The sequence below is a fragment of the Chiloscyllium punctatum genome, chromosome 10, assembly GCF_047496795.1.
Source record: "Chiloscyllium punctatum isolate Juve2018m chromosome 10, sChiPun1.3, whole genome shotgun sequence".
Lineage (NCBI taxonomy): Eukaryota > Metazoa > Chordata > Chondrichthyes > Orectolobiformes > Hemiscylliidae > Chiloscyllium > Chiloscyllium punctatum.
The window spans coordinates 70021900-70043526 of NC_092748.1; the positions used below are offsets into that span (position 1 = coordinate 70021900).

General features: G+C 40.8%; 1 protein-coding gene across 5 annotated transcripts in view; it reads left to right on the plus strand.

The window, feature by feature from the left end:
* LOC140482267 (sodium-driven chloride bicarbonate exchanger-like) overlaps positions 1–21627 on the plus strand; it is a 281516-nt gene that overhangs the window by 205151 nt on the left and 54738 nt on the right. For all 5 annotated transcript variants that reach the window (XM_072579457.1, XM_072579456.1, XM_072579455.1 and 2 more), the window contains 3 exons: positions 8645–8890; positions 11534–11639; positions 12935–13096. In XM_072579457.1, coding sequence (XP_072435558.1) covers positions 8645–8890; positions 11534–11639; positions 12935–13096 — 514 coding nt within the window. The remainder of the gene's footprint in view (positions 1–8644; positions 8891–11533; positions 11640–12934; positions 13097–21627) is intronic.

Consider the following 21627-nt stretch of genomic DNA (forward strand, 5'->3'; position numbering starts at 1 on the left):
GAAGGCATTTGATAAGGTCCTACATAACAGATGTTAATTAAGGTAGAAATCCATGGAATTGAGGGCAAATTACTGATATGTTTGAATTTGGTTGAGTGACAGGCAAAATAAAGTCTACATAATGCATACATACTGGGATTGGCAGGATGGAACCAGTGGTGTCCCACAAATATTTATGTTAGTGTCTCAGTTATTCATTAATAATAGTGTAGAAAATCATACATCTAAATTTGCTGATGAGAAAAGTTAGGTAGTATTTAGACAGTGTAGATGATACTATAATATTACAAACAAACATTGATAGACTAAGTGAATGGTCAAAACTGTAGCAGATGAAGTTCAATGTAAACAATTGTGAGGATAGGTCAGGGTACTTTCTTGATGGTAGGATGTTAAATACAGTTTGTCCAAAGAGACTTGGATGTTCAGGTGTGTAGATCTTTAAAATGTCATGAACAGTTGGGGAAAATAATCATGAAAGTGAATGGAATACTTGCTTTAATATCTAGAGGATAGGAAAATAAAAAAGTATAAGCTGCAATTATGCAAAACCTCAGTTTTGAAGAAGGGTTACTGTCTCCACAGATGCAACCAGATCGGCAATTTTTGTTTTTATTCCTGATTAGACCCTACTTGGTGTACTGTGAGCAGATCTGGGCACAACACCTTAGGAAGGTTACATTGAGCTTCAAGGGAGTACACATCGGTTTAGAAAAATGATACCTGGACTTCAGGGGTTAAGTTATGAGGAGAGTTTATACAAATTAGGCCTGTTTTCTGTAGAATAGAAGGTTAATGGGTGATCTGATCAAATCTCCAATATATTAACAAGAACAGATGGTAGATAAAACTATTTTCAGTAGTTGGGAATTCCAGAACTAGGGGCGTAATCTGAGAATTAGGGCCAGAACATTCAGGAACGATGTTAGGAAGCATTCTGACGCATGAAGATTGGTAGATGTTTGGAACTCTCTTCTACAAATAGATGCTGGATCAGTTATTAACTTTAAATCTGAGATTTATTTTGTTAAGCAAAGCTACTAAGGGATATGGACTAAAGGCAGGTATATGGTATAAAGCCGCAGATCAACCATGATCTCAGTGAATAGAGGAATAGATTTGAGGATTGAATGGCCTCCTCCTATTTCTATGTTTATAAATTAAGGGAATTTATTGGAAATATGATGTTAAAATTTGTTGAACACCAAATCTGATCCTGAAATTTTCTGAATGATTAACAAGTACATTTTTAAAACTAAATTTTAAACACTTCTTTCCAGTTTTTCCTGAATATCTCAGTTTCTACCTTCACCATATGGGTACTTTCCAATTTTTAATTGAAAAGTTTAAAAATTATTTAACTGTATTTTCTGTAATGGCTAGGTATCTGTAATTTTTTTGATGTGATTGGCTGTTTCAACAACATAATGACATCACTACAGCCCCAATTTGGAAATTCCCAATGAAAAATGCCGGAATCAGTTGTGATACGGTCACGTGGAAATAGTGGTGAAATTTGCACTGAAAAGATTGCCAGCTGTCTTAGCAATGCATAATGTCAGCCGTGACTTCCCCATATGGCTGAAATTCTCCACGATTTCCAGCAGAGATCAATGTACTCTATTGACTCTTCAGTGATTGCAATTACTTAAAAACTTTTTCTAGATAGGACCTCTATCGTAATATGGGCTCAAATCCCAGCTCCTTTTATCTTAAGAATCCAACTTCATTCTAAACTTGTGTGGCCTTATCGTGCTCCTAGCATGCAAATCTTGATGTACTGAAGGTTGGTGGAGCTGCCATTGGATTTGTTGAACCATTTTTTTCTTTCAAACATGTTTTAAATGTAACCAGTGTGATCCAGAAATTAAATAGGCAATTCATTACAACTTGCCAATTAAGGGAGGGAAGGATATAAGTACAGGCCAAGAGGCCAATCTTGGAGGAGAACAGGAATAAGTTGGCATAAGACTGCAGTTTTATAGTGAAGCCAAAGTATTTTCTACGTCTTCTGCAGAGCAGCTGCCCTCAAAGATCTTTTGCTTGGTCACTCATTGGTTTTTATGTGGTGAGATTATGTGCTGCTCTCTTATTTACACATCCAGCTGAAAAATTCAGCGTGTGAACCATTGGTATTGAGAATCATCTGTAGTATCCTTCCCATTACTTTCAACTGCTGGGTATCCACCTTTCAACTAAATTGTAGTTGTTTGCTTCTTGTAGTTTTCATGATGAAGCCTGTAAGTGTGACTAGTGTTTGAGAATAAAATTTAAGTAAACAACAACCACAGTACAGGATAGGACCTTTTGAGTCTTATAAACAAAGGAAATAATTCATGAAATTTTAAACTATTTAAGCACTAGCTTGACAATTCTTCCACCAATTCTGAACAGTTAATTATTAAAACTGAGCGAAAGTGGTTACTGCAGATGCTGAAGATTAGAGTCAAGATTAGAATAGTGCTGGGAAAGCACAACAGGTCAGGCACCATCCGAGGAGCAGGAAAATCAACATTTCGGACCATTCCTGATTAAGGGCTTTGGCCTGAAATGCCGATTTTCCTGCTCCTTGGATGCTGCCTGACCTGCTGTGCTTTTCCAGCACTGCTCTAATTGTTGAAACTGAGTTGAATTATGATAATTCGCAATTTAACAGCTTAACAACAAGTATTTGTGTTTTTAAGTATGATAGGGAGGTGCCAAAACGTCAAAACAATTAAATGCACTGGGTTATCGTCCAAGTTTTATCTGAATCCACCCCCACTCCTTCCTCAGGCAGCTAGTGAAAGAGAATACATCAGCCACAGAATTTATAGTAAAAGATCAAAGGGTCATACAACCTATGGGAATGCATTGAACAAACCTAGATGGCAAAGTTTTTAATCAGTTAGAATGGAGGTGCAGGTTTCAATTGTAAATCCCTGCCCCAAGATAACTTCAGTATTTAACAGAATAAAATTAACACCTTAGGTCAGACAATGCATTTTAGGTGTGAGGCCATGTCTCAAATCTGTTTATATCTCATCCTGAAGCCAAACTGGTATTCCAAAGTAGGAATTTTTTAAAAAGTCATATTGACTGACTGTTTACAGACTGTGTGCTTTTTGAACAGCAATCTCGGTTTGTTCATAAGACCATAAGACATAAGACCATAAGATATAGGAGTGGAAGTAAGGCCATTCGGCCCATTGAGTCCACTCCGCCATTTAATCATGGCTGATGGGCATTTCAACTCCACTTAACCGCATTCTCCCCGTAGCCCTTAATTCCTTGTGACATCAAGAATTTATCAATCTCTGCCTTGAAGACATTTAGCGTCCCAGCCTCCACTGCACTCTGCGGCAATGAATTCCACAGGCCCACCACTCTCTGGCTGAAGATATGTCTCCGCATTTCTGTTCTGAATTGACCCCCTCTAATTTTAAGGCTGTGCCCTCGGGTCCTAGTCTCCCCGCCTAATGGAAACAATTTCTTAGCGTCCACCCTTTCCAAGCCATGTATTATCTTGTAAGTTTCTATTAGATCTCCCCTTAACCTTCTAAACCCCAATGAGTACAATCCCAGGATCCTCAGCCATTCCTCGTATGTTAGACCTACCATTTCAGGGATCATCCGTGTGAATCTCTGCTGGACACGCTCCAGTGCCAGTATGTCCCTCCTGAGGTGTGGGGCCCAAAACTGGACACAGTACTCCAAATGGGGCCTAACCAGAGGTTTATAAAGGCTCAGTAGCACATCGCTGCTTTTATATTCCAACCCTCTTGAGATAAATGGCAACATTGCATTCGCTTTCTTAATCACGGATTCAACCTGCATGTTTACCTTTAGAGAATCCTCGACTAGCACTCCCAGATCCCTTTGTACTTTGGCTTTATAAATTTTCTCACCGTTTAGAAAGTAGTCTGTGCTGGTATTCATTTTTCCAAAGTGCAAGACCGCGCATTTGCTCACATTGAACTTCTTCAGCCATTTCCTGGACCCCTCTCCCAAACTGTCTAGATGCTTCTGCAGCCTCCCCACTTCCTCAGTACTACCTACCTGTGCACCTATCTTCGTATCATCGACAAACTTTGCTAGAATGCCCCCTGTCCCTTCATCCAGATCGTTAATATATAACGTGAACAGCTGTGGCCCCAACATTGAACCCTGTGGGACACCGCTTGTCACCGGCTGCCATTCCGAAAAAGAACCTCTTATCCCAACTCTCTGCCTTCTGTCAGACAGCCAATCCTCAATCCATACCAGTAGCTCACCTCGAACACCATGGGCCCTCACCTTACTTAGCAGCCTCCCGTGTGGCACCTTATCAAAGGCCTTTTGGAAGTCTAGATAGACCACATCCACTGAGTTTCCCTGGTCTAACCTACTTGTCACCTCTTCAAACAATTCTAACAGGTTTGTCAGGCACGACCTCCCCTTACTAAATCCATGTTGACTTGTTCTAATCCGACCCTGCTCTTCCATGAATTTAGAAACCTCATCCTTAATGATGGATTCTAGAATTTTACCAACAACCGAGGTTAGGCTAATTGGCTTATAATTTTCCACCTTTTGTCTTGATCCTTTCTTGAACAATGGGGTTACAACAGTGGTCTTCCAATCATCTGGGACTTTCCCTGACTCAAGTGACTTTTGAAAGATCTCAACCAACGCCTCCACCAATTCCTCAGCCACCTCCCTCAGAACTCTAGGATGTAGCCCATCGGGGCCAGGAGATTTGTCAAATTTAAGACCTTTTAGCTTTTCTAGCACTATCACTTTTGTAATGGCAACCATACTCAACTCAGCCCCCTGACTCCCTTTAATTGTTGGGATATTACTCATGTCTTCCACTGTGAAGACTGATGCAAAGTACTTATTAAGTTCTCCAGCTATTTCCTTATCTCCCATCACTAGGCTTCCAGCATCAGTTTGAAGTGGCCCAATGTCTACTCTTGCCTGTCGTTTGTTTCTTATGTATTGAAAGAAACTTTTACTATCATTTCTAATATTACTGGCTATCCTACCTACATATTTGATCCTCTCCTTCCTTATTTCTCTCTTTGTTATCCTCTGTTTGTTTTTGTAGCCTTCCCAATCTTCTGATTTCCCAGTGCTCTTGGCCACTTTATAGGATCTCTCTTTTTCTTTGATACATTTCCTGACTTCCTTTGTCAGCCATGGCTGTCTAATCCCTCCCCGGATAATCTTTCTTTTCTTGGGGATGAACCTCTGTACGGTGTCCTCAATTATACCCACCAACTCCTGTCATTTTTGCTCTACTGTCTTCCCTGCTAGGCTCTGCTTCCAGTTGATTTTCGTCAGTTCCTCTCTCATGCCCTCATAATTACCTTTGTTTAACTGTAACACCATTACATCCGATTTTGCCTTCTCTCTTTCAAACTGCAGACTGAACTCTACCATATTATGATCGCTGCTTCCTAAGTGTTCCCTTACTTTAAGATCTTTTATAAAGTCTGGTTCATTACATAGCACTAGGTCCAAAATAGCCTGCTCCCTTGTGGGCTCCATGACAAGCTGTTCCAAAAAGCCATCCTGTAAGCATTCCATGAATTCCCTTTCTTTGGATCCACTGGCAACATTATTTACCCAGTCCACCTGTATATTGAAATCCCCCATAATCACCATGACCTTGCCTTTCTGACATGCCTTTTCCATTTCCCGGTACATGTTGAGTCTCTGGTCCTGACCACTGTTAGGAGGTCTGTACACAACTCCAATTATGTTTTTTTTGCCTTTGTGGTTCCTCAATTCCATCCACATAGACTCCACATCATCTGACCTTATGTCATTCAGTGCCATAGATTTAATTTTGTTCTTAACTAACAAGGCCACCCCGCCCCCTCTGCTGACCTCCCTGTCTTTTCAATTAGTTGTAAATCCTTGGATGTTTAACTGCCAGTCCTGAACCCCCTGCAACCAGGTCTCTGTGATGCCTACCACATCATAATCATTCTAGATGATCTGTGCTGTTAGTTCATCTACTTTGTTATGAATGCTACAAGCATTCAAGTAAAGTGCCTTAATGCTAACATTCTTATCATTAGAGATATTGGAAATCAAAAGATGTCCTAAGTTATCCTTCCTTTTTGTTGCATTCCTAATCTGCCTCAAGATTAAATCCACCTGCATACATGCTATCCTCCTGCTATCTTTCCATTTAACTCCATACTCCCTGTCACTTTCACTTTCCCTTCCCCCCAACTCAGAAGTTTAAAGTCCTACTGACCACCCTATTTATCCTCTTTGCTAGAACATTGGTACCTGATCGGTTCAGGTGGAGACCGTCCCAACAATACAGATCCCCCCCGCTTCCAAAACTGATGCCAATGCCCCATGAAATGGAATCCCTCTTTCCCACACCAGTCCCTTAGCCACGTGTTTACCTCCCTAATTTTCTTATCCCTGTGCCAATTGGCACGTGGCTTGGGCAGTAATCCGGAGATTATGACCCTTGAGGACCTGTACTTCAATTTCCTGCCTAGTGCTTGATAATCCCCAAACAGGTCCTCCACCCTAGCTTTGCCTATGTTGTTAGTCCCAACGTGGATCACAACAACTGGATCCTCCCCTTCCCGCTCCAATATCCTTTCAAGCCGGTCAGAGATGTCCCGCACCCTGGCACCGGGCAGGCAACACACCATGCGAGACTCCCGACCCGGCTTGCAAAGGATCCTATCTGTCCCCCTAACTATAGAATCCTCTATGACAACTACTTGTCTTTTTGCTCCCCCCTCTTGAATGGCCTTCTGCACCATGGTGCCATGGTCAGCTGGCTCATCCTGTCTAGAGCCCTTTTCCTCATCCGTATAAGGAGCAAGAATCTCATACCTGTTGGACAAGGTCAAGGGCTGAGGGTCCTGCACTCCTGAACTCAAGTTCCCCCTGCCTGCCTCATTTAATCACACTCTGATGTCCCTGATTACTAACTGAATCTGAATTACTTAATCTCTCAAGTGTGACTGCCTCCTGAAACAAAGCGTCCAGGTAACTCTCCCCCTCCCGAATGTGCCGCAGTGTTTGAAGCTCAGATTCCAGATCATCAACTCTGAGCCAGAGTTCTTCCAGCAACCAACACATGCTACAGATGTGGTCACTGCCGTTCACAATGGGATCAGCTAGCTCCCACATCATGCAGCTACAGCACATCACCTGCCCAGCCATCTCTACTTAGTTAATTACTTTATTACTTTGTATAGGTTTGAGTTAAAATACTTTCTGATACTTCTCTGCTATATCTTTTTCTAAAAACCAATTAATAGATGAACCATAAAAAGTAAATTTTTAACCATTCACTGATAAAGAAATAGAAAATCCTTACTTTAACAAACCAGAGTCCTATTTTTGGTTAGAGGAGGGGTGGGTGGGTGGAGGTGGAGGTGGATGTGGGAGACACAACATGTGTAGTGTCTCGGGTTCAGCCACTGCCCAGATATATTACCGGCAGTCCCCTGGTCGTCGCTTCCGCTCTTCCTACTTATTAACTAGGTTAGAGGAGGAGGGCGGGTGTGGGAGACACTACAGTAGTAGAGTCTCGGGTTTAGCCGCCTTGCTGATATATATGGTCACTGCTTTCCTTCCCGGCTGCCCCTCCAGTCCACGTCACTTCCTCCACTGCTCCCACTCCTTCTCCGCTGCTGCTCACACTTAAAATGGCCATTGGCGTCGAAGGGTGAGTATTTATACTCACTGCTTACCTTCCCGGCTACCCCTCTGGTCCCCGTCACTTCCTCTGCTGCTCCCGCTCCTTCTGTGAAAGAGTAAAACACCACTGCCCGCTACCGGTAAATAATTTTAATCAAAACTGCCTTGCCTTATCTGCACTCTTCCGAGTTCATCCTACCTCCGCTGCTGCTGGCACTTAAAATCAATGTATTGTTTCAATTGCATGACACTGTAATGTTTTGCTACAAATTCTGTGTCTTCTGATTCTGCTCCACAGCTACTTAATGAAGGAGCAGCACTCTGAAAGCTAGTGCTTCCAAATAAACCTGTTGGACTATAACCTGGTGTTGTGGGATTTTTAACTTTATTCACCCCAGCCCAACACTGGCACCTCCCACATCAGTACATTCGTGTATGTTGTATAACCATTTGATCTTTTCCTATAAATTTTGTGTCCTATGTATTCTTTCTCACTAGCCGCTTGAGGAAGGAACAGGGACTCCAAAAGCTTGCAGTTTCAGTTAAACCTGTTGGACTATATTGTTAAATAAGGAGAGCATGATTTGATTGGTGATGTTGGTCAATTCTAATTAATTGTAGGTTTCAGCATATTATAAAAATGCAGGAATACTACTTTTGCAAATACAGTTGGAAACATTTATAAGTCAAACAGTTTTCTGAATTAAATGGTTAACTGAATTTGTTAGGTTCAGGTACAACAGAATTTTTTTTAGCAATTAAAGCTGTTCTCCTTGATCTATATGACAGATGTGATTTACTGTATGTGGCCATGTTTGCAATTTTGTGTCAACTTGTCTCAGAAATATGAATGAAATAGTCTAAATAACAGACTATTTCCAATGTTTTACAATGAATTATCGAGAAAATATCAAATAATGTTTATATTTTTAGTTGTTAAATTATCTATTTTGCAGATATATCTCTTAACATATATTTTTCGATTCTTTATTTATTACAGAGATTATGGCTTATCCTATCTTTCTCTGAGAACCTGTATTGGACTTTGGACAGCTTTTCTTTGCTTAGTTCTTGTTGCTACAGATGCAAGTTCGTTGGTCTGTTATATCACCCGTTTCACAGAGGAAGCATTTGCTTCCCTTATTTGCATAATATTCATCTATGAGGCACTAGAAAAGCTGTATCACCTTGGTGAGACATACCCTATCAATATGTATAATCACTTGGAGCAGTTGACCCACTATTCGTAAGTATCTGAATCATTCTTCTTAATACTTCAAAGTATTTCCAGTGTTAAGTTGAAAATATGCATTGAAAGGAATGAACTTTTGACTTTTTTGTCTGTGAATTCTTTCACAAACAATATGCAATTTCAGCCAGAAGAATTTGCTCCAGATCTTGATGTCTGGGGTTGTCTTAATTTGAGCTTGATTGACAATTTGTAAATGTGATAGTTACAAAAGCAAATTAAGCAAAATTAATGCAACTTTAATTCATGAAAATTTGTTAACAACTAATCAGAAAAAGAAACTTTCATAGCAAACCTACCAAAAATACTGTCTGTTCTTTGGACCTGTGCTGTTAAGCTATAGGAATTAACTGTGCTTATTTACCTATATGTGCCAACACATTCTATTTGCATTCTTTGATTATTATTACCTTTCTAGACAGTAACTCACATCTTCTCAAGGAAACCCAGTTTAAATAAGTGACAGTTACCCGCTCCTTGTTGCTGAAAACCTATTGCATTTATAACTTTTTTGTGTTCTGGTCAAATGTTTCTCACCTGAAATATTAATTCTTTCTCTCCCAATAAAAATGATCAAATCTGCTGAGAATTTCTAGCATTTCCTGTTTTTATTTATTTTTTCCAACAATTTCTACTTTATTTACTAAAAGTCACATCCCAGGCAAAGCAAAGTTCTGCTTCATCCAATTTTATCCTGTAAATGATAGGTGATGCTGACTAAAGGAAATATACCTGTGACAATCACATTTTACTGTATGTTCCAGTTTAGTCACTTGGGCTTGCAATTCAATTCAAATCCTCAGTGCAACATACACAGACTCTGCTTTGTGTGGGGCAGGGTATACCTGAATGGTTGGGCAGAAAGGTTGTTTGAGGTTTGTGCGCTTCTTCCAAATACTTTGACTTTATGTCTGCACATTCCCAACAAAATCTCTCAATGAGATAGATTTTCCCTACCTGAGAAGTGGCAGGGCATGTGGTGTGAGCATCACTTAATTGGCAGCTTAACAATCCAAATACATTTCAAAATTTCCACTGTCCCATCAATTAAGTTCTGAGCTTGAAGGTCCATTAAATGGTTGGATGAGTGACATATTCGTCTAAAGTTATTAGATTGATAGTCCTCATGAAACCTCTGCATTAATCGCATCATCCGCCAACCTCCACATAAATCACATCATGCGCCCACCTTCCACCCCACCGACCTCTGCATAAATTGCATCATCTGCCAACATTTCTGCCACCTACAAATAGACCCCACCCCCAGGGATATATTTCCCTCCCCACCCCATCCACTTTCCTCAAAGACCGTTCCCTCCGGTCAGGTCCACACTCCCTAACAAGCCACCCTCTCCTCCTGACACCTTCCCTTGCCACAGCAGGAATTGCAAAACCTGCGCCCACACCTCCCTCCACACCTCCCCCCTTACCTCCATCCAAGGCCCCAAAGGAGCCTTCCACAACCATCAAAGTTTCACCTGCACTTCCACACATGTCATTTATTGAACCTGTTGCTCCCGATGCAGCCTCCTCTACACTGGGGAGACTGGATGCCTTCTTACAGAGCATTTGAGAGAACATCTTTGGGACACCTGCACCAACCAACCCCACCGCCCCATGGCTGAACATTTCAATTCCCCGTCCCACTCTGCCAAGGACATGCAGGTCCTAGGCTCCTCCATTACCACTCCCTCACCAGCCAATGCCTGGAACAAGAACGCTTTATCTTCTGCCTCAGAACCCTTCAACCCCAGCGCATCAATGTGGACTTCACCAGTTTTCTCACTTTCCCTTCCCCCATTTTACCCTAGTTCCAACCTGCCAGCTCAGAACCGCCCTCATGACCTGTCCCACTTGACAATCTTCCTTCCCAGATATCTACTCCACACTCCTCAACGACCTATCACCTTTACCCCCACCTCCATCCACCTATTGCACTCTCAGCTACCTTCTCCCCATCCCCATTCCCCCTCCCATTTATCTCTCCACCCCCAAGACTCCCAGCCTCATTCCTCATGAAGGGCTCAGGCCCGAAACGTTGGTTTTTCTGCTACCCGGATGCTGCCTGACCTGTGCTTTTCCAGCAACACACTCAACTCATGAAAGGATACCTGTCAGTGAAACATAATAAAAATACAACAAATCATGGAAATCTGAAATGAACACAGAAAATATTTAAAATGCTGATAAGGTCAAGCCACATCTGTAAAACAGGAAACAGAGTTAATATTTCAGGACAATGACCTTTCATCAGAACCACCACTTCCTTATCAAAAACTGAAAGTGATCTGTGTCATTGGGAGTGCAAGGATAGCCATTACCAACAAAATAGAACTGATAAAGTACTGAAATGCTAAATAAAGGTGAATCTAATTATCTTTATATGGATAAATTGGTAAGCACCTTGGGTAGATCATATTATTGAAATGCTGATATAGCACTTATATCATTCACCTTTAGTGAAATTTTACTATCTGTTAATAGTAATTAGAATGCTAAACAGGTAGTCTTACTTGAAGGGTGGATTGCTTATTGATGACACCTCTCGTAAAGGTGAAGAAGATAGTTATATCGGTTTTGTAACGTGATTTCAAAGTGTCTTCACTGCTTGCTGTTGGTAAATATATACATTTATTACAGATGCATTTGTGTAGAACCACAGAACTTGAACAATAAAACCTTACAGTACTGGAATAACCTCAATATCACAGCAGAAGAAATTCCATGGGGAAATATGACACTCTCTGTAAGTTTGAACTAAAGTTATGTTTGTCAAATATAGAGGTGCATGAGAATTAATCATGAGTTCATAAGGAAGCAGCAGCTTTGGATATTTCTGTTTCTGCAAAATATAAGTTTCGGAAAAAATGTGTATGTTAATGGGTAATCTACTTTTTCGGCAAGTACAGAGGCATGGTTTGTGTGCTCATTCAAACTGTATCAGGACACAAACAGCTGAATTTTATTTCTGGGGTCAGGAACTTGTTAAATTCTCTCTTTTACTAAAATTTCCAGAGCTCCAAAGTCAGTGTGAACTATCAGCTCAGGAAAAAAAATCTGCTATAATCTACAATCGATGATCTTGCATCTGAGAAACAAATATTACAAGATAGAAAGGTGATCTTATTTCATTCTTACAGAAGATGATCCTGGAAAAGCAAATCTTTATTATTCACCCAATCTTAGAGAAACTATTAGACAAAAACCCAAATGGAAATACAAATGTAAGCCCTTACCATATTGTCAGTCCAAACACTTAGCTTAAATTAATTCCAGTGAGCAGATAGTGATTTAGAACCTCCTGCTTCTGCAGAGGAACTTGCTGATTATCCTGGCTAAAGTTTTATTCCTTTGTTGATGTACACTGCTACTTCCTGATGGAATAACTGAAATGTTATCATCTGCAGAGGATCAGCTTGAGCAAACTTTAGTTTGGAAGTGATGCCACCAACTACTTCAAGGAGTACCTCCGTGTAGTAGGAAGTCCTCCCTTCCTTGTCTCCAGAATTAATTTCAGACTGTCTTCATTCTCCTTTTCATCCACCTGACTGGTACTTGGTGGTGTTTTTTGAACGGTTCCTTAGCTATTGCAGCAGCCATGATGACACGGCTATTAGGTTCTTCATTGGAGCTGAAAGTACTTTATTGTCTCACATCAGTATTTAAATCTTTCACCAATGTGCAACGCAGAACAAGGGACAAATTAGAATTTCAGTTCATTGCCTTCATCATCAAGGGATTGTAATTGTTTTGATCTTGGAGTCTTGCGTCTTAAATCAGGTTTTCCTTGATTAGTCTCTGCTACCGTTATGTTCAGGTGGTTGTAAGGGTCAAATCTTGTGAATAAGCTAAATACACCAGAAAGTGGATGTGCAAAATTTTTTTCTGATCAGAAGCATTGATAAAATAATGAAGGTACTTTGTTTGTTCTGTGCCAGTTCAGAGTATATTTATTGTGATATAACTTGCTCAAACCTCTAATTGACACCATTTTATTGCACTTTAGATTTCAGACTGCTGACTGTAATGTTTTTGTTTCAGGAATGTATAAAATTTCATGGAAGGTTCCTTGGCATAGCTTGTGGACACCATGGTCCATATGTTCCTGACGTTTTATTCTGGTCAATTATACTGTTCTTTTCCACATGTACATTATCACATTTCCTGAAGCAATTTAAGACGAGTCGGTATTTTCCTACCAAGGTAGATATTTTTTAATGTGTCTTTGTGTAAATTGCTTGACAGTACTCTTTTGCTTGGAAATAGCGGTAGAGTAGAAGATCTTTAAGTAATTTTCTTCACTGTGAAAATATGTACTAAAATGCACAATGCTTCTTGTGATTTATGACAACTAGTTTCACATTTGCTGAATACTTTTCCTGAGCTTAGTGCCTTTCAGTTTGATGTTTGTTAGCACAGAAAGCACTGCCATCTACTGCATTATCAGAAGAATAACAATTATTTGAAAGTAAGTGATGCTTATAAATAGAACAACTGTATATAGCAAGAATATTATTACCTGCACCATTAAATTCATTTGTTTTCTGTTACATCTTGGAAATTAAATGAGTTATAGTCAGTCTTTATTTGTTAATCAACAAAAGGTAGTGGTTATGAAACTTGGTTCATTCTTAGCTTGTTGCTCAATTCTGTGAATATCTTCTTGTCTCTGAAATTGTGTCCGTGGTATATATACCAAACTTCAGACTTCACCATCCTGGCACAGGCAGACTGGTCGCCTCATGAGCAAAAATACAATGAGCATCAAGGACACAGCTGGAGAAACAGTCAGATGTTCTGATGTCCAGAGAGTTGGTGGAGCAGTATAGCCTGGAGTTACATGTCAGGACCATGTGGAATGCAGGACACAGCTGATTCTGTGGGAATTGGTCAGGAAACTGAATTTTTCAATGGGCATCCCCTGCATCAGAACCTCTTGGAAGAGTCAATTAAAGTCAGAGATTTCAGATGGTTCCAACACATTTAAGCATAATAGTTAGGTTAACCCAGGGAAATTTAGGTTAAAAACTTAGTCTAATTCCAATGTAACAAGTAAATTGATGTTTCAACCACATCTTATCCAGCTGCTTATACCCAGGACGCCCACTGAACTCTGTGTCCTCTCTACCTGGTACTGTCTGATCCTGACATCCCAATCCTCTGGACTGACTTAATTCTACCCCTTCAAACCTGATCCTGCCAGATCCCAATATCCCAACCCTTCTGCTGGCCTGACTACATTGGAACTATCCTGGTCCCCACAACTCTCGACCAACTCAGACATTGCCATCTCCCTCCCCGCCGCCCCCCCCACCTCCACAACCCCAATCTCACTGTCCCACTGACTCTCCCAGAACAAACCACCTCCTACCTGTCAGACCTGACTTCCTCAACTCCACCATGCAACTGAATCTGTCTATCACTTATATGGCACCCTGGCACCTCATCTGATTGACACCTTAATAACCCTCATGCACTTGGCATCTGACCCCATACTTAACTTCCATAATTAACCTTTCACATGAGTTATCAAAGTGGTTGACTGTACTGCTAGACTTTTAAATCATAGAACATAGGACACTGATTGCTGCAAAAGGGAGCACTGTTTCCATGCCAGTTCTCTTCGCTGCTGGAGTCATTACAGAGACTCCATTTCCAGGAATCTCCAGCAGAGGCAACATCTAAATATAAGTGGGTAAATTCTAATCTGATCAGGTTTGGCAATATGATTTACAAACCTAATCGGAGTATCTGGGCCATTGTTTGGAAACCGCAAGCTGATATCCTGGGAGGGGACAGTGGTTTTGTCCCTCATACACCTGGTATCACGCACAGCGGGCACCATGCCAGCACTCCTGATCATCTGTGATAGGAGAGATTGTTGGACTGCTGTGACACCGCGCAAGCTCCTTTGAACATTGATGTCTCTAACCATGATGGTAGCAGTCTGTGCTTGTCACCTCCAGTATGTACTTTCAGTTTTTCCCTTCTGTTGCAATTTCTGTTCAGTAAGTTCTCTTGTGCTGTACTAAAGACTGAGACATCAAACATCAGATACTGCGTTATACTTAGGTCCACAGTGGAATTGGCTACCGTCCCAGCTCCAGAACTGATGAACTCCAAGCTCTGTACCAAGTCCATATGGTCTCCTCCATGTTCCTTTACAGTGACGATAGGCTTTCCACCCAGCTGACCTTACCCAGCACACAGTTTAACAAAAACCTTATTTTGTTCCAAAGCACATTTGTAATTTAAAGTTAGCATAAAATATGTTTGTAAAATATCTTTCTCTTAATACAGGGATTCTTGAATTTACGTTTTATGCAGATCTTTTAATTTCTAATAACAAAATGTTATTTTGTACCTTTTGTTTCAACTAACGCAGATGTTTGGAATCTTGGGGTATATTTTTAACTCTCAGACTGACAAAATATATGGTCTGGGTGCACACTATTTGCAGTAGGAAATCTAATTTTGGGTCCATTCATTACCATAGAATCAAACAACAGACAGGGAGGCCTTTGAGCCTACTGAGTCTGTACTGGCTCTCTGCAAGAACAATTCTGTTTGCCCCACTCTCCGCCCTTTCCCCTTGAGCCTGCAAAAATTTTTATTTTCACATGCTTACACAATTTAATTTTTAAATATAACAAATGAATCTATCTCCACATTCTTCTTTTAGCAGTTTGTTCCACATCTTAACTATTTGTCGCATAATCGTTTTCCCATGACACCATTTGTTACTCACCTTATTTCTATGTCTTCTGGTTCTCAAATCCACAATATAAAAGGAACAGTTCCTCTTCATCTACTTTATCCAGCTCCTTATCAGTTTGGACATCTTGAGTTGCTCATTAGCTCTGGAATGGTAAAATAATTAGTATCCAAAGGAGAAGTCTGTGGGTGAGGGAGCAATCCAGTTGTGGAAAGGAAGGCGTCCAAGGAAGACGTCCATCATTCTCTGAGGAATCTGAAGGCCTTCCACTCCTTCCTGCTTCTACAAAAACAATGTTGAACTTAAACCTGTTGGAACCATGTCTCCTCACTATAATTTCCATGAGACCTGAGCATTCAAGTTAGAAGAGGAGTTGGCCATTCAGCCCCTTAGGACTCCATTCAATAAGATCATGGCTGATCTGATAGTTGTCTCAACTCTACATTACTACCTAGCCTCCACCAGCACCATAACCTTTGACCCTCTTGTTAGTCAAGAATCTATCTTCCCCCTCCAGTTAAAAATGAGTGAGCTGGGACGAATGCAATGTTTTTCTTTAGTCCTAATTCTCCATGGGCTATAACATGAATTGAGTTGTTTTACCTGGTTCTTGATGTAGTCAATTTTATACTTTCTCTCCATTAAACTTACAATGAAAAGATTCCTCAGACAGATTTCTTTGAAAGTACCTATTTAGTGGAGAAGTGGAACTGGTTACCATACACATTTGTCATACAAGTAAAAATGTGCACTCTTCTAAATCACCCAAAATGTACACGCATGCATAAACAAGGTAAAGAGAAAAAAAGGAGAAATTTCTCTCTGCAGGAATTAACTCTTGGGGAGAGAAAAAACACTTTTGACCATTAATGGTTAAATCTTGAAGGCAAACGGAATAAAATTGGAATGTTCAGAAGGCTGCCGATATGGTACGCATAGACAGATCACTCGATATATCAAGTACTGATGCAGCTTGCTCAGGAAACATGGAACCTAGAAAGTATTCCAGACACTATTAAGATGGCAATCCAATTTCACACAGGACTCACAACAGTGTTGTTTCAGAAAGCCAGAAAGTTGAGTTGGACAATCTTTTGCTGAGCAGACATTTCCCCAAGTGACTTCCAGCACAATATCTTATAAAGACAGCCATAAAACTCAAGTGGTTGATTTCTAAGAAGCAAGCTGAAGCAATTGCTGTGCAGTTTAGGTGGATTCGGCCATGCTAAATTGCTTTGGAGTGTCCAGGGTTGTGCAGGCTAGGTGGATTAGCCATTAGCAAATGCTGGGTTACAGGATAGGGTCAGGTGCTAAGTGTAGGTGAGATGGTCTTCAAAAGGTCAGTGCAGACTCAATGGGCTGAATGACCTATTGCCACACTATAAGGATTCTAAGATTCTGTGAATTATTTGGAGTTATGGCATTTCTTAAAAGTGTCTTAAAAACAAAACTTTCAATGTGTCCTTTCACTGACCTTAAAATAACAAAGTCCAAGTATCCACAGAACTTGAAATAAATCCTTTTTGCTGCAACCCTTGAAAACTCAAGTCCTCAAAAAATTAAAAATGAAGCCTCATCAATGCTCTACTCTTGCAGAAAATAAAGCACTATTCACATTCCAAAGAGCAGAGAAAGAAAATTAAGTCACGATTTTCTACAATTTTTTTCACTCTTTACACACATTCTGTACTGTTATCTCTGTGTGATAATACTATGACTTTAAGGGTAGCATTTGGGGTTTGAAGCTGCTATACATCTCTCCCTGCTACAGCAAAATGTTTGAGTTCTCTCTGTCTCTGTGAATTTTCTCTTGATGTTCCTTCCTCCTGGACTGGAGAATTGCATATGAGACAATTTGTTTTGCTTAATTCACCTTTGCCAAGGGTATATTTATGGGTATAATATATTGGAACAGTTGCTGTTTAGTTAAATAATCTATTATTCTGTTAAGTTTTTAGAATCAAGTTTTTCTTTCTTTTGTTTGTATTTGAACTCTAGTGTAAGAATAAAGTGTGTTTTTTTTCAAGCCTGGTAGTTTGACCAGTCGAATTGTATCAGGAACACATCACCTTATACTAGCTTTTAAATAAGAAAGAAGTTGGGGTCTACACTATCCTCTTAATATATTTTGAGGGTGTTTGGTCTGGTCCATAACATTCTGATACCTTCTTTGTACTTTGATTCAAGCAAAGTTACATTCTTGACAAAGCGTCATCAAAGCGTTGTTTTTACAATGTACAGAACAGATCTTTAGTGATAAAGTCTTAGTAGCAAACTCCACTGAAACAGTCTTGCATTTGTTATCTTTGATTAGTATATTAGTTTCCTTCCTCCATTTCACCCACAGATTCACAATTTATTTTTGGCATGTTGTTTTTATCCTGTACAGTGAAGACACTTGTGCAATATCTATTTTCTCATTTTTGATCATTCATTCACTCTCTAGAGGATCAATGCTCACTTGATTTACTCTTTACCTTTTAAAATATCTGCAGCATCTCTTAGTATCTGGTTTCATTTTTCTAACCAGATTCATGTTGTAATCTAGTTTCTAATTCTTAATTAATATTTTTGGCATTCTTTATATTCTGTTTAGTCTTCTGACTTGCCATTCATCTTTACGGAATCATACACTTCTTCTTTCCACTTGATCCCACTTCTTTTTGCTTTAGTTAGCTACAGATGGTGTATCCTTCACTTTTTAAGTCTTTTTTCTCATTAGAATTGTTTGTCTGACTACTTTGAAATACCTGCTTAAATGTCTGCCACTGCATGTCTTATGACTTAGCCCATAACTTAATTTCCCAGTTCACTTCAGCCATGTCTTCACGTTCTCATAATTGCCTTCATTTAGGTTTAAAGCAGTATTCTTAAAGCCACAGTTCTCTCAAAGTGATACTACCATCTCTTGAACTGAACAAATAATTGCACTTTTATCTTTACCCTGCTACAATTCTGCTAATATGCCGTATTTTCATTCCTGCATATTGGTAGTCTAACCTGCATCATGGTCGAAAAGTATGGCACTGGAAAAGCGTACCCGAGAAGCGAGAGTTGATGTTTCGGGTGTAAGCCCTTCATCAGGAGTGTGGGGCGAGAAGGGGGCTGAGATAAATAGGAGGGTGAGGGTAGAGATGGTGGACAGGTAGCTGAGAAAGCTTATAGGTAGATGGAGTTGGGGGTTAATAGTGATAGGTCGGAGAGGAGGGTGGATTAGATAGTTGGGAAGGAAGATGGACAGGTAGGATAGTCCAAGAGGGTGTGCTGAGTTGGAGGGTTGGATTTGGGATGAAGTGGAGGAGGGGAGATAAGGGAACTGGTGAAGTTGACCATGCCAAGTCGTTGGAGGGTCCCAAGGCAGAAGATAAGGCATTCTTCCTCTATTCTCTTGGATTTAGTGGTGGAGGAGGCCCAAGACCTGCATGTCCTTGGTGGAGTGGGAGGATGCTTCCTGACTTGCTGTACTTTTTCAGTGCCATACTTTTCAACTCTGAACTCCAGCATGTTTCACAACTCCCTTCCGATAGGAAGGAGGCCAGAACTGCACACAATATTCTAATAGTTCAAAGTTTGTGAGAAGATTTATAGCTCGGGCGATCGTTGTTGTGGTTCTGTTTGCCGAGCTGGGAATTTGTGTTGCAAACGTTTCATCCCCTGTCTAGGTGACATCCTCAGTGCTTGGGAGCCTCCTGTGAAGCGCTTCTGTGCTGTTTCCTCCGGCATTTATAGTGGCCTGCCTCTGCCGCTTCCAGTTGTCAGTTCCAGCTGTCCGCTGCAGTGGCCGGTATATTGGGTCCAGGTCGATGTGTTTGTTGATAGAGAACAGCCAGGGAATTCCTAGAGGCATGGCACTCATCCACAGATTCTATCAACAAACACATCGACCTGGACCCAATATACCGACCACTGCAGCGGATAGCTGGAACTGACAACCGGAAGCGGCAGAGACAGGCCACTATAAATGCCGGAAGAAACATCACAGAAGCGCTTCACAGGAGGCTCCCAAGCACTGAGGATGTCACCTAGACAGGGGACGAAACGTCTGCAACACAATTTCCCAGCTCGGCAAACAGAACCACATCATTCTAATAGTGGTCTTATACATCTGCAACATGACCTCCCAACTCCTGTGCTCAATACTCTGACTAATAAAGGTCCCTCCGCCTTCTTCACTATCCTATCTACCTGCAACTCTACTTTCAAGGAGCTATGAACCTGTACTCCAAGGTCACTTTGTGCAGCAACCTTACCATTAAGAGTATCGGTCTTGCTAAGATTTGTTTTCCCAAAATGCAGCACCTTTCATTTATCTAAATTAAGCTCCATCTGCCACTCCTCAGCCCATTAGCTTAACTGATCAAGATCCAGTTATAATCCGAGGTAACCTTCTTTGCTGTCCACTGCACCTCCAATTTTGGTGTCATCTGCAAACTTACTAACTATGCCTCTTAAGGACACATCCAAATTATTTATATAAATGACAAAAAGTAGTGGACCCAACACTGATCCTTATGGCACTCATTGACTGTAATTCACCATAATTGACCATAATTTGGTTACGTTTAAATAGTGATAGAAAGGGCAATAGAGCCATAGGGCAAGAGTTATAGATGGGGGAAGGGCAATTATAATGCGATTAGGCAAGACTTAAGAGGTATCGAATGGGGTAGCAAAATACAGGGGATGGGAACAATTGAAATGTGGAGATGGTTTAAGCAACAAATATTGCATGTGTTTGATAGGTATCTCCCTGGCAGGCAGGGCAGAAGTGAAAAGGTAAGGAAACCATGGTTTACTAAAGAAATTGTATCTCTTGTTAAGCGGAGGGAGGAGGCTTATGTGATGTTGAGATGAGATGGTTCAGATGAGGCGATGGAGAGTTACAGAGTAGCTAGGGAGGATTTAAAGAGAGAGTTAAGAAGAGCAAGGTGGGGCATGAGCAGTCTTTAGCAGGTAGATCAAAGGAGAACCCTAAAGCTTCTTATATGTGAGAAATAAAAAGAATAAGGCCAGTCAAAGACAGAAGTGGGAAGTTGTGTGTGGACCCTGTGGAGATCAGAGGGGTGCTAAATGATTATTTTTCATCTGTTTTCACTCAGGAAAAGGAGAATATTGTAGAGGAGAAGACTGAGATATGGGCTATTGGACTTGAAAAGATTGCAGTTAGTAAGGAGGAGGTCAAGAGTCATGGAGATATGCAGCACGGAAACAGACCCTTCAGTTCAACTCGTCTTTGCTGACCAGATATCCCAACCCAATCTAGTCCCTACTGCCAGCACCTGGCCCATATCCCTCCAAACCCTTCCTATTCATATACTCATCCAAATGCCTCTTAAATGTTGCAATTGTACCAGCTTCCACCACTTCCTCTGGCAGCTCATTCCATACACATAACACCCTCTGCATGAAAAAGTTGCCCCTTAGGTGTCTCTTATATCTTTCCCCTCTCACCCTAGACCTGTGCCCTCTAGTTCTGGACTCTATACCCTCCCCGGGAAAATACTTTGTTTATTTATCCTATCCATGCCCCTCATGATTTTGCAAACCTCTATAAGGTCACCCCTCAGCCTCCGATGCTCCAGAGAAAACAGTCCCAACGTGTTCAGCCTCTTCCTATAGCTCAAATCCTCCAACCCTGGCAACATCCTTGTAAATCCTTTCTGAACCCTTTTAAGTTTCATAACGTCTTTCCAATATTCCAACAGTGGCCTAACCAATGTCCTGTATAGCCGCAACAGGACCTCCCAATAAGGGAAAGGATTCCAAATGCCCTCTTCACTAGCCTGTCTACCTGCAACTCCATTATCAAGAAGCTATGAACCTCCACTCCAAGGTCTCTTTGTTCAGCAACACTCCGGAGGATCTTACCATTATGTGAAGAAGTCCTGCTAAGATTTGCTTTCCCAAAATGCAGCACCTCACATTTATCTAAATTTGACTCCATTTACACTTCTCAGCCCACTGGCCCATCTGATCAAGATCCTGTTGTAATCTGAGATAACCTTCTTTGCTGTTCACT